This window comes from Sceloporus undulatus, chromosome 4 (genome assembly GCF_019175285.1).
Source record: "Sceloporus undulatus isolate JIND9_A2432 ecotype Alabama chromosome 4, SceUnd_v1.1, whole genome shotgun sequence".
Lineage (NCBI taxonomy): Eukaryota > Metazoa > Chordata > Lepidosauria > Squamata > Phrynosomatidae > Sceloporus > Sceloporus undulatus.
Genome location: NC_056525.1, coordinates 195,425,158 through 195,440,619, shown reverse-complemented (window position 1 = coordinate 195,440,619; position 15,462 = coordinate 195,425,158). Strand labels below are relative to the sequence as shown.

General features: G+C 37.1%; 1 protein-coding gene across 1 annotated transcript in view; it reads left to right on the top strand.

The window, feature by feature from the left end:
- The window catches only part of PRKDC (protein kinase, DNA-activated, catalytic subunit), a 134,433-nt gene that overhangs the window by 21,139 nt on the left and 97,832 nt on the right, over nt 1-15,462 (top strand). The window contains exons 18-25 of the mRNA XM_042464437.1: nt 42-201; nt 2,113-2,199; nt 2,566-2,685; nt 4,019-4,178; nt 5,164-5,270; nt 7,789-7,879; nt 12,520-12,683; nt 13,507-13,659. Coding sequence (XP_042320371.1) covers nt 42-201; nt 2,113-2,199; nt 2,566-2,685; nt 4,019-4,178; nt 5,164-5,270; nt 7,789-7,879; nt 12,520-12,683; nt 13,507-13,659 — 1,042 coding nt within the window. The remainder of the gene's footprint in view (nt 1-41; nt 202-2,112; nt 2,200-2,565; nt 2,686-4,018; nt 4,179-5,163; nt 5,271-7,788; nt 7,880-12,519; nt 12,684-13,506; nt 13,660-15,462) is intronic.

Genomic DNA, 15,462 nt, shown 5'->3' with positions numbered 1-15,462 from the left:
AATATTGCATTTCCTAGTTGCTATTCTCTTTATCTTCCCAGAGAGATCCTCCCTATGAAGCATGTTGAATATTTTGGACCATGGATTTATTCATTTAGTTATGAGCTGATTATACAGTCAACACGATTACCTTTTATTAGTGGATTTTACAAGCTGCTGGCCATAGCAATGAAAATTGCTAAGAAAACAAAATACTTTGAGGTGAGAAAAAACTTGTAGAAACAAGAAAGCTTGGTAACTTATGAAAAGTTTTTATTAGTGTTACACTGGTCTGTGCATGCTTTTTATGAATCTATTGAATATACTGTAATTTTTTTTACAAAGTTATGGGGAAAGCTGTATGTTCAATGATTGATTCTGAACAGACTAAAATTAAGAGGGCTTTCTGGTATTCTGTAAGGAGTGTAATCTTTCAAAAAAAAAATGCACACAAGTTTATTGATTTGTTTGGCGGGGTGTGATGTAATATAGGGATTTAATTTAGTGCTTTTCCAACACTACAGTTCAGCTTCACCATTATAATGATAACACAAATGTAGTGCTGCCTAGCCTTTACACAGTGGCTATCCACCCAGACTAGGTTGGGTTTCTTTGTATTCCCCCACTCTCATTTCATGTGATTGCCCCCACAATTCTCTGGTCCTTTTTCACACCTGCGCCCAAATAGACCATGATCCAAAATTTAGATAGGTGTTAATCATGAATGTTTATGCATTGATGAATACATGTTAATTGTGCCTGTGCTACAGCAGTGAGTGAGATGAGGGAAGGTCAGGTATAGTTCCTGTGATTCATGCTTAGTCTCTCAAAGTCTTGCAAATTTGAGATAAGAAATGTTCATACTTTCAACAAAAATCAAATTAGTGCTTAACATATTTCTGTCTAGCTTCTCAGTCTTATTATTATGACACAATTTAAAACATACAAGAAATAAAATAAATAAAACTAGAATACAGCACTAAAAACGAAAATAACAGCAGCAAAATACTACTAAAAACAGAACAGAATTATCAGCAATATACAACAAACACTTCTAATACATTGGATATTGTAAGAAAGCATTAAAAAGATCCTCAACTCAGTCAAATTGAAAAGCTACTTTTAATTGGTGTATTAAGGCCATCGAGGAAGATGGTGATTAGATGGACATGGGGGCATTACCTTGCCATTGAGATTCAACAGCTAAGAAGACCATATCTTTCATTGCTGTCTACCTCACTGACAAAGATGAAGGTATTGTGAACAGGAAGCATTTAGTGGAAAGAATCTCTGATGGAGACCTTAATTGGGCAGTTTCACATATGAGCAGTTGACTCTTCAATCCAAGGACTACTAGGCTGTTTTAATAGATTGGAAGGATGTATTCTTTATTGCTAGTAATATTTAATCATATTTTGTGTCAGTTTCACTTTTCAAGCAGTCTTCAAAAGGAGCCACATGTAAAATCACTACAGAAATGTTTAGATCATATACATGTTTCTTCATGAATGTATGGTGTCCGCTTAAAATTGCCCATAATCCGGGTACAGGTTGAATATCCCTTATCTGAAATGCTTGAAGCCAGATGTTCTGGAATTTGGAATTGTTCACATTTTGGAATACTTGTATTTGCATATAATAGTGAGTGATAATGAGGCTGGAGGGAGACAGAGGGTCTGTGAAATGGAAGGAATCCAAGAGTAGTGTTTGGCACAAATTCACATCTCCCTTCATTTCATAGAACTTCATGTCTCTCACCAGCTGCATTTCTCTCTCTCCATCCTTGCAAATACAGTAGAGGGTACATAGCTCAAAAGTATTTTATTTTGGAGTATTGGAATACCAGATCAGATCAAATGTACAGTTGGCCCTTCTTTTTAGTAAGGAATCGATTCTGGACCCTCCCCCCTAGCGTGAAAACGGAGGCTCGCACATATTCAAGCCCCATAGGTTTGAATGGGGTATGTGCCCATGCGTGCACCCCATTAAAATAGCAGAAGTCACCCCTCCATGGATTTCCAAGGTCGCAGATCCAAGAGTTAGGAAGGGCACCTGTAGTTTTTTTTAAAGATAAAAACATTAAGGCAAGCATGATAAAAAATGTATAGTTCAGTATATTATTTTTGTTGCTAGGGAGTTGGTCCAAAGAATGTAAAAAAATGCCCTGAAGATCCAGAGAAAAGTTCCTGTTTTGCGTTATTTGCCAAGTTTGGAAAAGAGGTAATCAATTTTTTTATGATCTTCTTTTGAATTATATGTTAATAGGCTCTTGTTTTTGTTTTCCCATACAGCGTTGAAGAATGAGCTAATTCAGTATTTAAAACATAAACTTTACATCAGGCTATTTAACCTACCAAAGTATTTTAGTATTGGCAGAACTAGTTTAGGTCTTCTTACTTGGAAATCTGTCCATTTTATCTTTGTTGAACTTTTGTAAAAATGTTTTTAAGATGGCAGCTTTAATCTACTTCATTTTAAGAGATTTCTTGTCTTTATTTATCTAATATTAAACTTGTTTTCATGGTGATTTGACCTTCAGGAACTCCAAATATAATTTACTTTAAGTCTCCTTATTCTTTTCTTTAGGTCACAGCAAAAATGAAGCAGTACAAAGATGAGCTTTTAGCTGCTTGCCTGACTTTTGTACTCTCCTTGCCACATGATATTATTATGCTGGATATTAAAGCATACATTCCAGCTTTGCAGGTTAGTCAGTCTATAGAGTGATCAGTATAGAGTTTTTCCTTTGAAACTCTTTGCAATAATCTTTACATTTAAACAAGTTCTCTCTCTCTTCCTGTGTGTCTTACAACGTAATGGTACATATAAGATGGCCACATTCCTGTCCTATAGCAAGGCCCCCCAATTTGGGGGGTAGGGCTGCCACCCTCTTTTCTGTTGGGCAAGAACCCTAGCACCCCTCCCCCATGCCTTACCCAGGGTGAAAAGAACAGAGCACTGACCTTTCACTGTTGCCACTATTACCACTCCCACTTTGTACAGTAGCCACGTGGTCAGAAGTGTTTACCCCAGCTGTCCTCAGCTCCACACTGCCTCCACCTCACATGTGTGAATACAGCAACAGCAGCCCAGGCCGGCTCCTCCTTTTCTTGTGCCCAGGCTTTACAGCAAAAGGAAAACCTAGTTGGCCAGCTGCTGAGTTGCTGCTCTCAGTTTTACCAGGTGCAAAGGGAGCAGCAACTGAGTAGTTGATCGAACAATGACTGAGAAGTCTCTCTCCTGCCAGCCTTTGCTGTGAGGTTGTCTTAGGCGAGAAACTTCTCAATCACTGCTCAGCCTAATGCCTTGGTTGCTTGTCCCAAAACGACTGGGTGGAAAGAAAGAAGCTTCTCTCTGGTGAGCAAGGCTTCTCAGTTCTTCTTTGCTGGGATAGAGAGGAGCGTAGCCAGCTTCCCACTTTTCTCCTCAGCAAAGAAAGACTGTTAGTCCTCCACCAAGGCAAAGAGGGCCTCCAGATACTCCTTCCCCAGAGACATACCTTCCCACACAGCATCAAGTTGTTCCCCATACACAAACAAACATTGTTTTTTTTGCTACCTCTTCTCTTAGCCTGTCTGACTAAAGAAATCAGGAGCAGCAGCACAGCACCAAAGTGCCAGCCAAGTCCCAAAAAAGCTCACAAAGCTTAAGCAGGGCCCCAAATTTGAAAGTTCCTTGCCACCACCTTTCTCTTGCCATCACATATTCTAACTCCTCATTCCAGTCAACCTGTCCCAAAATGGTGCTGCTATGAGCTATAGAAGTGATGCTCTGTGCCCAAGTTTGAATGATAATTTTGTGTGGCTGCGATGAAGGGTTGTTGTTTTTTGTTTTGATTTGCAGTTTTATTTTTAATATTTGAATGTATGGTGCAGACCACCATACTTGATGTATATCATTCCAGGGACAGGTCTCCTAAAACTTTACTGTAATAGATATTTTGCAATATTGCTTCATGGAGTACTTCTATAAAGAGGCAGAAATGTAGACATTTAGAAGCATCAAATAGCCAACTGTTCTTTTTCTGCTTGTTGCATAGAATGCTTTTAAATTAGGACTTAGCCACATCCCAATAGCTGATGCGGCACTGGATGCACTGGAAGATTGGTCAGCCCATATTCCCAGATATGCAATACAGCCTTACTACAAGAACATCTTGCCTTGCCTTGATGGTTATTTGAAAACGTCAGTATCAACAGGTACATACTTCTTATAGGTCTTTTAAACTAAATATATTGGTATCTGGTTATTATATATACTCTTGTACAAGTCGATTTCATGTATAAGTGAAGAGCAAGGTTTTGGGGGCAAAATTATGGAATTTGTATAAATCGTGTATAAGTCAAGGGTAAATCTTACGGGCACGTAGCAAAGGATATAGTAGATGAAGCAAAGGAATACAATGCCAAAGAACTTACAAAATTCCATCAGACACAATTGTTTGTGCTTACCCTAAAGGCTTGATGGATGTGAAGGGAACTATTTATTTTTGTGGCTAATATGTCTAGGATCCTTCTTCCTTTGACCGGAAGCAATAGACACAAACTTGCCCTTAAGTGTTGCCCATCATATCTTTGAGGGTGGATGGGAGGGTAGACTCTTAAAGCTATACAGGCACAACAGAATAAAGCAGAGAGAGCTTGGCATGAGAAGTAATGGAAACCATTAGCCCCTGTGCATGACAGCCAGGCCTGGGAGAATCCCTGAGCAGCCTGTGAGACCCACAGTTAAGATCAAATCCATGAAGTAACTGGCATGTCTTTTGAAAAAAATTTGGTTCCACAGCAATATAATGATTTAGCCCATAGACCAGAAAGCCTCCCTTACTCTCTTCTTTAATTCTGATTAGAAGAGCAATATCTATTATTGTCATATTCTCCAATCATCTGGCCTTTAGTGGAAATGAGCCATTGATGAATATCTTGCTGGCATAAATGGCTCCCAAAACTACAGTAGCTGTCTGTACATATTGCAAGGCTAGTTGTAGCTTGAATTGCAGATCCATGACGTGGCATGATTAGTGTTATAACATCTAGAAAATCAGTATTTCTTTCTGATTTTGTTGCATGAAAAACATAAAACAGGACTTTTGTTATGAATCGTCTTGGTGATTACATGGAATCTTTTAAAATTGCTTATATAAACAAATACACTGGCACTAATAAACTGTTTTTTATAATCTAGATGAGTCTCAGAATAATTGGGAGGTGAAGAAACTTTCTCGGGCAGTCCAGAAGGGACATAACAAAGTAGTAATACAGCGTCTGAAGAAAGCAAAGACTATTGCATCAGTAAGGTTTCCCCCTACCCTTGTAAAATATCAACTTTTCCATTGAAAGACATTGAAGGTCAACATTTATGCATCACTTAAATGATCTTTGAATGGTACTTTCATGTTGGATTTCATAACTACCTCAATAGTCAGTCATTCAAAGAATTGGGCATATATGTTCTATTCTTGAGTATGCTGTTGTGGGAATCCTTCTCTTTACTTATTTAAAGTTTTTAATGGCAGCTTGTGAGAACTAAATATTCACAGGACGATTTAAGTGTATGTGTGTGCGTGTAAAGTTTAAAATATATTCCTAACATAAAATCAAAACATTTAGAAAGCAACAAAATGTATATTGGTTTGCATGTGATATTCACAGTAGGATATTTTTGTTGTGAAACAAACGTGAAACTAGTTGATAAATTGTTTACTTTTTTGGTATATATTGTTTTGCCTTTAGCTTTCCTTATATGCAAGTACACAGTTCATTAACTGTTGAATAAAGCAAGAAGCTGTTGCTGCAGAGCTCTACTCAGATATTTTTCTTGAAACATTTTTTCACATGTATGACTTCCAAATCATTACAATTTATTATATAATTCAATATTATAATATACATTAAGAATTTATTCATGTAATGAATAATAAGTCTGCCCAAAATCAGCACTCTGTTTTGAATAGCATACTACAGTTTTCAGTGAAATGAAAGCTTCACTGTCAGTCAGCTGAAATTCTGGCAATTCATGAAAAAGTGGATTTAAATCCTTGTATAATAACACCCGCAAGATAAATGTATTGAATTATCCAGCCTTCAGCAGTACTATTTTGGTTGAATTAACCTGAACACAATTACTCTAAGATCTACACTTTAAGAACATAAAAATAGTCTTATTATTTTAAAAAAATGACCCACATAGTCCTCCCATCCTGTTTGCTAAAACATAGCACTTTATTTATTTCAGGAGACCAGTAAGCAGCATTTTATATTTGCTTTTGTTAATGTAAAATGAATGAATCTGGGATATTTCCCACAGGTGTTATTGAGATTCCAGCCATTTAGTTATTAAGACAAATAACTGTTGATTTTTGTTGACCAAATTGTATTCAGGATAGTGGGTAATAATAAATATCTAAAATCTAGTGAATATAAGTTATAGTTGTTGATGAAACATGTTAATGATTTCTGAGTGAAAAGTAACCACATTAGTCTGTTCTACCAAGTTGGTGTGAACCCTCATGGACAGAAGAACCATTCTTCAGGTGCATATGCTAATTATATGTTAATAGCCCGGTCCAAAGTATGCTTCCTACTTGGTTCCGTGGGACTTAATAGTCAGTCAGTCAACCTTTATTAGGCATAGAAAAACAACATGCATTTACAATAAAAATTTACAATAAATTTTACAGTAAACTTCAGGATCATTATTCAAATTTAAGCCATAGTCTTGTTGCCTCCACCAGAAAATTGGCCATTAACCTGGTTATATGTGGGTTCTGATCTTCCAATAGGTATTCCACTGATAACCCATTTAAAGAGATATTCATTTCCAATAACCTTCTTAACAATTTTTCCGTTTGGAATTATATACGGTGGAAAAAGCAATACAATGTGATGGAGAACGTCTGGAGCTTGATCACAGTGACATACACGATTCAAAAATGGGGTCTGCAGATATCTGCCCCGGTCACATTTGATGGGTGTACATTCAGTCTTGCAAACAAGGACTTTCCCTCAAGACTTTATAACAACCATAACCGTACAGAACCACCAGATAAAATACATTCGGTGGTAGTGGTCTATGTCAGCATAGGTGGCAGAGTGGTGTGTTGGCAGAAGCAGAGAGAACACCTAGAGGGAAGGTAAGGAAAGCTGTCCCCATCATTTTTAGAAGAAGAATTCAGTACTGGCAGCCTGTTTTCTCCAATTCTTGACTTCAGGGTTAGTTCTCAGAGTCAGGGTGTTCTGGAAAGGCTGCTTCAGATAATCTTCTGTGTTGTGACACAGAGCCAGCAACTGTCTTCTTCTGATGGTGACAGAGACCACTTTAATTTCCTGCCATCACAGTTTTTGCACAGCCATATTGAAGAGTGCAGTCGCTAGCATAATCGATTGTTATGCTATTGTACAGCAACAGAGTTCTGGCAGATGTGTTTGCAGAACAGTTCTGTACATTTTGGCTTGGAAGTTAATCTTAATGTTATCACTGAGATTTAGTCACAGATATGTGTATTGGTTTCAGATTAAGCTAGCTTCCACTGGTATGTTTTTGCAGTTTCAGCCACTGATATGTATTCTTTATTGGTAGAAATAGTGTATTTTAACAGCACTCTTCTAGAAGACATTAATATTAAGTCACAAAAGCTATCATAAAAGTGAGACAACTTTTCTTTTTTTGACATTTTTTAAATCCAAAAGAAGAACCCCTAATTTTCTTTTCCTTTGTCAAAAAGGCTTTGATCCTTTTGTGCCCACACAGTGCCTTAAGGTCAAAGACAAATTTATTGACTTCTTTTCTTCCACTAATATTTTTGTTTAGGAGAAAGATCTTTCATTCGAAGAAGTACGAGCTAGAGTTGTACGCCTTCTTGGATCTCTAGGAGGACAAATAAATCGGAATTTGGTTACAGGTCAGTGTTCAGAAAAACCATTTTGAAATGTTAAATAATTTCTACAAATCTGGCTTTTCAACCAGTTAATCTGTTTCATGTGTCATTTTATGTGCTCTATGATGTGCAAAAGAGGAGCATAGCCAGCACCAAAGCATAACTATCTTTCCAGCTTTGTGTTCAATAACTGGTAGAGAATATATGTGTGATGATGAGAGCCACATGAAAACCAGTGGTTTCTGTGTGGTGGTTTTGGCAATGATTCCTGTGTGAATCACAGGAGGGGCATTTTCATGCCCCTCCTGAAAATGCATCGGGGCCGCAGCAAACACATGTTACAGCCCCAATCCACCTTGAACCCAGCCCGAATAGGAACGGAAAAGATCCGTTCCTATTTGGGCCAGGAAAGAGTCAGCTTTCCTGGCTCCACCACAGCTCCAGGGCGGCTTCAAGATGCTCCAGTGGTGCATGACGTTTAAATGCCACACTGCCAGAGCATCTTGAAGCTGCCCATATCTGGGCAGCCGGCCAGCTTCCAGATGTCATCAGAGTGTACATTGTGTAAACACAGTGCACCCAGGACACCCAGAAAGCGTTTTTAACGGGCCATCTGTTCCATCCCTTAGTTACTCCAGTGAATCTGCAGTAGAATAGGTCATCTATACATTTTAGTCAAAGACCATTCCATCAGCAGGTGTTTCACAGATGCAGTTGATGAGATTGTTTTTTAATAGTTGCATCAGTTCATATTTATCTACCATAGGCATTTTTGCGGAGCCATTCTTGAATGCGGATATTATGTTGAAACTGGCTCTACTTAACAATCAACTGCATAAATACTGGTTTTTAAAAATGAGTGCAATCTGCTCTGTTTCTTTTATTTTAGTGTTTATTTAAGAACAACACAACAACCTAGTTAACTTGGGAGGATTCTGAATTTTTTTTTAAGTGAAGGTGGTTAGTGTCAAGTTGAAATGTTCTGGATGTCAGAGTAAATGTTCTTAGGATGCAAAACTAAGGAGATGTGGCCTTATTTGTACATTGACAACAGTATTTTTGGTTTAATTTTGCACTGTTTGAAGTAATCTGCATTTTTAAAAGTTAAATTGTTTGGCTAGAACTTTATAATAGCATAGTTTCCTTTTTCTGTTCTTTTTGCCATTTTGCTTTAATATTTCTGAGTCTGGCTTAGGTCCTGCAGTTTAATCTTATAATTGTGTTTGGCTTCTTAGTAGGTGTACTACAAAATTTCTACTCAGAAATTTGTTTCTTTCTTCCTCCTCCAGAACTTATATTAAAACCAAGACATGTCTAAAACCTAATTTATGGTAGCAAAAATAAAACTAAACTTAACAATTATAAAACAAAAATAACTAAAAATTAATTTACAGTGGTTTCCTCATTGAGCCCTAGTTGGAAGTATAGTCACTGTGTGAAGATAAATGACTTGAACCAGTTCCCAACTTTTTATTAAAGTAACTACTAGTTCAACTGGAAAACCACCCTTCAATCTCTTGATTAAATTATTCTCCAATGAAAATTAACGGTGACCACCTCTGATTTTGGGAGACTCATCTTTCTATCCACTTCAAGGAATATAATCATCTCCAATTCAGAATTCATGCCAGATGCTTTCATTGGCTACTTCTGCAGATCTTCCATTCAAGAGGAAAAAGACAGAGAAGATTACCTTCTCTATATCCTTCCAGTAATCCTTTGTTTTGTTTCATCATGGATTACTGCCTACTATTTATCTTGGGCCTTCTAATACAGAGTAATTTCCAAATTATTAATGTGGCTAGTCTCCTGAAGAAATGGCCCATACTCATCATTTAGTGCACTATCAGTCCATTTGAACTTAGAACCATTGGTTATTACTCTTCTTCAGACTGGTCTGTATTGAGTAATAAAACATATTGGGCTTATGGTAATCGCAAGGATGCTTGGTTCGGTAGAAGCAGGCACCTTGTCTCACCATACTTGTTGTGACCTTGATTTCTGGAAAAATATTTAAACCATTCTTATAGGCAGAATAATTTTATGTGAGGGTTTTCTCTTTTCATTTTATTTCATTTCCCCTTTGGCTTCAATGAAGACCTTTCTTAGAGGTCTGGGATGAGAGACTTCAGGCTTTCCAGGTGTTGTTGGACTGCAAATTTCCATCATCTCTTTCCATTGGTTGTGGTGACTAAGGCATATGGGAAACATAATCAAACATTATTTGCAGAACCCAGAGTTTCCCATCCTTGTTCTAGGGGACCAAACTTAATTTATTAATTAAAGGCATGGTAGTCTGGATCTGGTAGCACCTTTGAGACTAACAAAGGGGCAAAACAGATGGGCATCCAGGAGTGGCCAGAAGCCACTCCCAGCCCGATCACCCTGGGGCTGTGGTGAACAAACGCTGAAGTCCCAAGGGCACCTCTTGCCATGATCCCAAACTACTTTTGGGGTAGTTTGGGCAGCCCTGGGACAGCTTCTGAGTGCTCCAGGGGCACACATTGTGTAAATGCCACATCCCTGCTGTGGCTGGAAGTCGCCCCTTTCTGCCAGAGGTGGCAGGAGTAATCTAATTATTTCTATGAATAAGACATATCAGATGTTCTCGATGTCCAGCATGCTGCTAACTTAACTGTAATTTTGCAGCACAATTATACTTCTAAAGCTAGTACACTTAGTGTTTCCTGTTCTTTGGTTTGACTGATCTATTTGAATTCACAGTACTTTTTAAATCTGCTTGATTTCTATGTTCAAACATAATTGTAATCATTTCAAGAAAACAACCAATATGAGAAAATACAGTGTCTCTGAAATTTCAAAATAAATAGGTTGAAAGTGTATGTAAGTGTCTATATTTGACCTACAATATTTAAAGGACCGAATCCTACATATTTTCTTCCCCAACCATGTGATCTTTCTGTTTCAGTAGCTTAAATGATGCCAGTTCTAACCTGCAGTTTGTGTCAATACCTGTAGTATGCTAGAAAGCTAATGTTCAGTTAGTTCTATTTCTCAAATATGTATATCTCCCAATATATTCACTGGGAGCCCCTGGGAGCTGCATCTGGCAATAATGGAATGTACCCATTTGTTGCCCAAGATGAAGTCAGTGTCTCCAATCATCTAGAAAAGGAAGAAGAGTGGTTCCACTCTGTCACTGGAGGAAACTTTTAAAGACAGATGATTCAGATTCAGTTCTGAGAATTTTGTTCCCTCATTTTCTTCGCCACGCTGGGTCTTTACTCTAAAGCTCCAGTCAAGTTGTTCTTCAAACTTCAGTCAACCTCTTCTTGAGTTTTCCTTCAACAAAAGCCCAATAATCTAAGCTTTAGACCAATGGAGTAAGGAGGAATGAGATGCTCCTTTGTAGGAGAAATGAAAGATCATGTAAAACTTCCACCTGGTGCCTACAGCCCTTACCAAGCATCCGTTAAACCCCTCAGGAAAGTTCCCCTGCATATTTTTTCATTTAAATTATATTCCTAGTTGCTCAGCTAGAAGATTGTCCAGGCTGCAGACTGTCTGGGTTTGTAACCAGCTTCACATCCACTAGAGACAAAGTCATTCATATCTTTGATCACACCGTTCTTCTGAAGATTACTTCTCTTTTTCCATAGGTATTAGGAAACGGTCCTTTCCTCCTTCTGTCTCAGTCTCTCCCACCCCTCTGAGGGGCACTCACTATCAACAATGTGCTCAAAATTTATGTTAGAAAGGCCATAGACATTAAGATTCTTCCTTTCTATAATTTCATCCAGCCTTCTTAGGGAAAGGGGTCTCAAGAACCTCACATTAATTGAGAGTTTGCATTAGCTTAGTATATGATTTAGCTTGTGTCTCTAGAACATGGAGTATAGCATCATACTCCATTTAGGCAGCAGCTATACTGACTGCTTATTCTACAAGTCATTCAATATCTGAGATTTTTAGAACATCTTCATGTCTTAAGCCCAATATATTTCCCATAGCATATGTCAACAGTGGCAGCTGTCAGCAGGTGGTTCCTCCAGTTTTTGGTGGACTAGACACATAAACTATGATCCCTGGAGAAGAGTTTAGGAATATCTCATACTGCTGGATGTCTCCCAAGGGAACTCCCATAGAAGGTGATATTGGTACTGACTTGTGAATGTTTCTTCTGGGGATGTATGTTTGAACACTTGCCTCACATTTAAGATGGCTGATGGGGCCTGCACTTTACCTTTATTAAGAGTCTTAATTAATTTCTTAGAAAGGGATTCTGTGACACCTACCTTTCCCCTTTCCTACAAATGACACTGTCCTCCAGCTTGGTTACTCTTGAGCACTCAAGCCAAATTCAGTTCTATAGTCAGAACTGGGAAGGAGGTAAAGGTCAGCCACTTTTATTCAACAGTCATTATATGACCTTCCTTTTGGAGCACAATCCATATTGCAAGATGACTCCCATGTTATTCCCCTACATGATGAGTATCAGTCTTACCTTCTCCTGTGTAACTGCCAGTAAACCTCTGTTGTTCTAGATAATTGCAGTTTAACTAGGTGCCACCATAAAAGTCATTTCTGATAAATGGAATGTGACAGCTAGATTGCAAAGTCTTGTTTTTTGTTTGTTTGTTTTGCTTTGCTTTAGTGTGACTCTTTTTTGTGTGATTGTGTGCACTTTTTTCCAAATAAACTAGCTTGTTCTGCTGAGGAAAAGATGAAAAAATATGTATCTTGGGACACGGAGAGACGCCTGAGTTTTGCAGTTCCGTTTGCTGATATGAAACCTGTTATCTACTTGGACTTATTCTTGCCTCGTGTCACTGAACTGGCTCTTTCTGCTAGTGATAGGCAGACTAAGGTATTCCAATTGCTGCTGCTTCCTGTTTTTGGAATGAACCCTTTATTTAATGCAGTGTAACTATGAGGTTTTATTTGAGTTTGTTTTTTTAGTTGTGGTCAGGAAAATTCACAAGAATTGTCCTGGCAAATGGAGAAAAAATCTGAGTGCCAGCTCTTCAGTTCAATCATAAAAGAAGTGAAGTTTCTTCTCATTAAGTTATAGTCATGGTTATACCTCTGAAATTTAGCAAAATTTAACTAATTTCCAAACCTCTATCAGCCTCATCTACATGGCCAGTGGAAAGGGCTTGTGAGAGCTTTAGTAAAAAATGTCTGGAAGGCCAACAGTTTCTTCTCTCTGACCTGCAAGATAACATCCTAGATGTTATGAGTGTCTCGTGTTTTTAGTTATAATTACAAAGTTAAAATTACAAAGGGTACTGGGTATAACGTCAATTGATCTGAAGATATGGAAAGATCTACAACCCCAAGATACTGGGGTTCTGAATGATCTCCATACATAGTGAAAACTCACATAAAAATGCAATATTTGTTTTGATTTTACAAAAAATTTAAGATTTCTAGGATTATTTTTCTTTAAATTATTACATTTATATTTTTATTAGATACATTTTACTTTGTGTACTTTGTGTACTTAATAACTGTAACTTAAACTAGGAATATCACCTGAACATGGTTTAGTAAAACAAAGTTTCTCAAGATTGTTGTTTTAATGGCTTATTTTGCATTTCGTAATAAACTGGATGTTCTCCCAAAAAGTGTTGGTTCTTTTGCATAAGCGAACATTGAACTGATATCCTTAATTGGATCTCTTTTTCCAGGTTGCAGCTTGTGAGCTCTTGCATAGTATAGTTATATATATGTTGGGGAAAGCTTCTCAAATGCCTGAAGGACAACAGATTTCTCCACCGATGTCACGCTTATATAAACATATATTTCCTGTACTTCTTCGACTAGCCTGCGATATTGATCAGGCAAGTAAACCTATGTTTATTTTAAAATTATGTTGCTTAAAATCAACTGTAGATAAACCTAACTCTACAAACCTAGTTAGGTTTGTTAAATTCATATTTTTTTTATGAGTTTGGTTATATATATACGTAGGTGTAGGTATTTGCGTGTATAAGTATATATACACATATATAGTTGCTTCTGGGACCCATACGTAGGTTATTTAGGGTTTTTTTAGATAACATACTACAAAGGGGGGCTGGTATGTATAGATATAGATACTAAAAGCTGATTCAAAGGTTGTAGGGTGCGTCAGGCTTAAATTTGACAGCTTAATGAAGTTGGAGTTTGCTGTTTTCTGTTTTCAGATAAGTCCAGATATGTAGTAGTATATTGTTGAATCCTGATGTAGTTTACATCTAATTTATGGAAACTAGAAGGGGTATGACAGTAAGGTGTTTATGAACAAAGAGTAAGTTTCCTAGGCTATTCGGATACAATACGATAATAGTATGTAAAATTATTAATTTTTCTTAACACGTAACAGTTAGTACAGCGGAGGAAGTTAGGTAAGTTTTTGTTTAGTGTTTAGTGTACATAGGTATGTAGGTTATTTATGTTTTCGTGTGATGTATGTTTTGTTTTTTGTCTTTATTTGTTCTATTGTACTAATTTTTAATTAATAAAACTTTAAAAAAAATCAACTGTAGATGATCTTTTGCAGTGGTTTTAACTTTCTTCGGTTTGGTTTGGTTTTCATTTTCTTTTTCAATACACACACACACACACACACATATATGTTTTTATCTTGGAGCCATGGTGAATGAGAAGAGGGAATGATAATACAAACTTAGAAAATGATCATAATCAGTTTAGACAATACATAGTTAACCTCAAACAGAAGACAATAAAAGCAGATCATATACCAAAATGCTTAAGATGAATGTGTGCTGTATGATACACACACACACACACACACACACACACACACACACACACACAGGACCCTTGTTACACGCTGGGGTTTGGTTCCAAGATCCCCCGTGTATAACAAAATCCATGTACAGTATACTCAAATATAATGACATAGCAAAATGATGTTCCTTATAAAAAATGGAATATCAAGGTAAATTTATACTTTTTTGGAACATTTTCAAACCGTGTATGCTGGAATCTGTGTATAAAAAATCCGTGTATAAGAAGGACCGACTGTATATATATGTATATGTATATAAAAATGTATCTTGAAATGGATATTGATTATTATTATTATAGTTTATTTCTAAAGTGCTGTAAATGTACACATGCCTCCTTCTATACTGTCCCCTTTCTTTTTTGACATTCTTTATAAAAGTCTGTGTCTGAAAATAATTCAGAAAAATTGATGAATCAAAACCTGCCACCTGAAGACATTTTTGTGGGCATTTTCACCTAGATGTCCTTTGCTATCTTTTGGACTTTATAGTTGTGCTGATGGTTTTCTTTTCCTAAGGAAAGAGGTTCCCAAACCAAGTTTGTTAGGGTTAAGTCTTCGTGAAGATAAATACACATAAGGAAAAGGACAAGAAGCCAACATGCATAGTTCCATTAAATTATTAATAAAGTAATGTTCATCTCAAATTTAGATGCAAAATGGATTTCCAATTGATCATTTTTATACCCCTGCAGAAGGATACTTCTTGGCTGGCCTTGCAACCTTGTTGTAGGTTCTAGGGTCTGGGAGTGTATGTCAGAAACAATTAAGGCCTTATGAGTGTCTTTCTGCTTTAAAAGGCAAATGTGATGCTTTAATAGTACAATAGCGTGGATTAGAGGAAGTCGCCTGT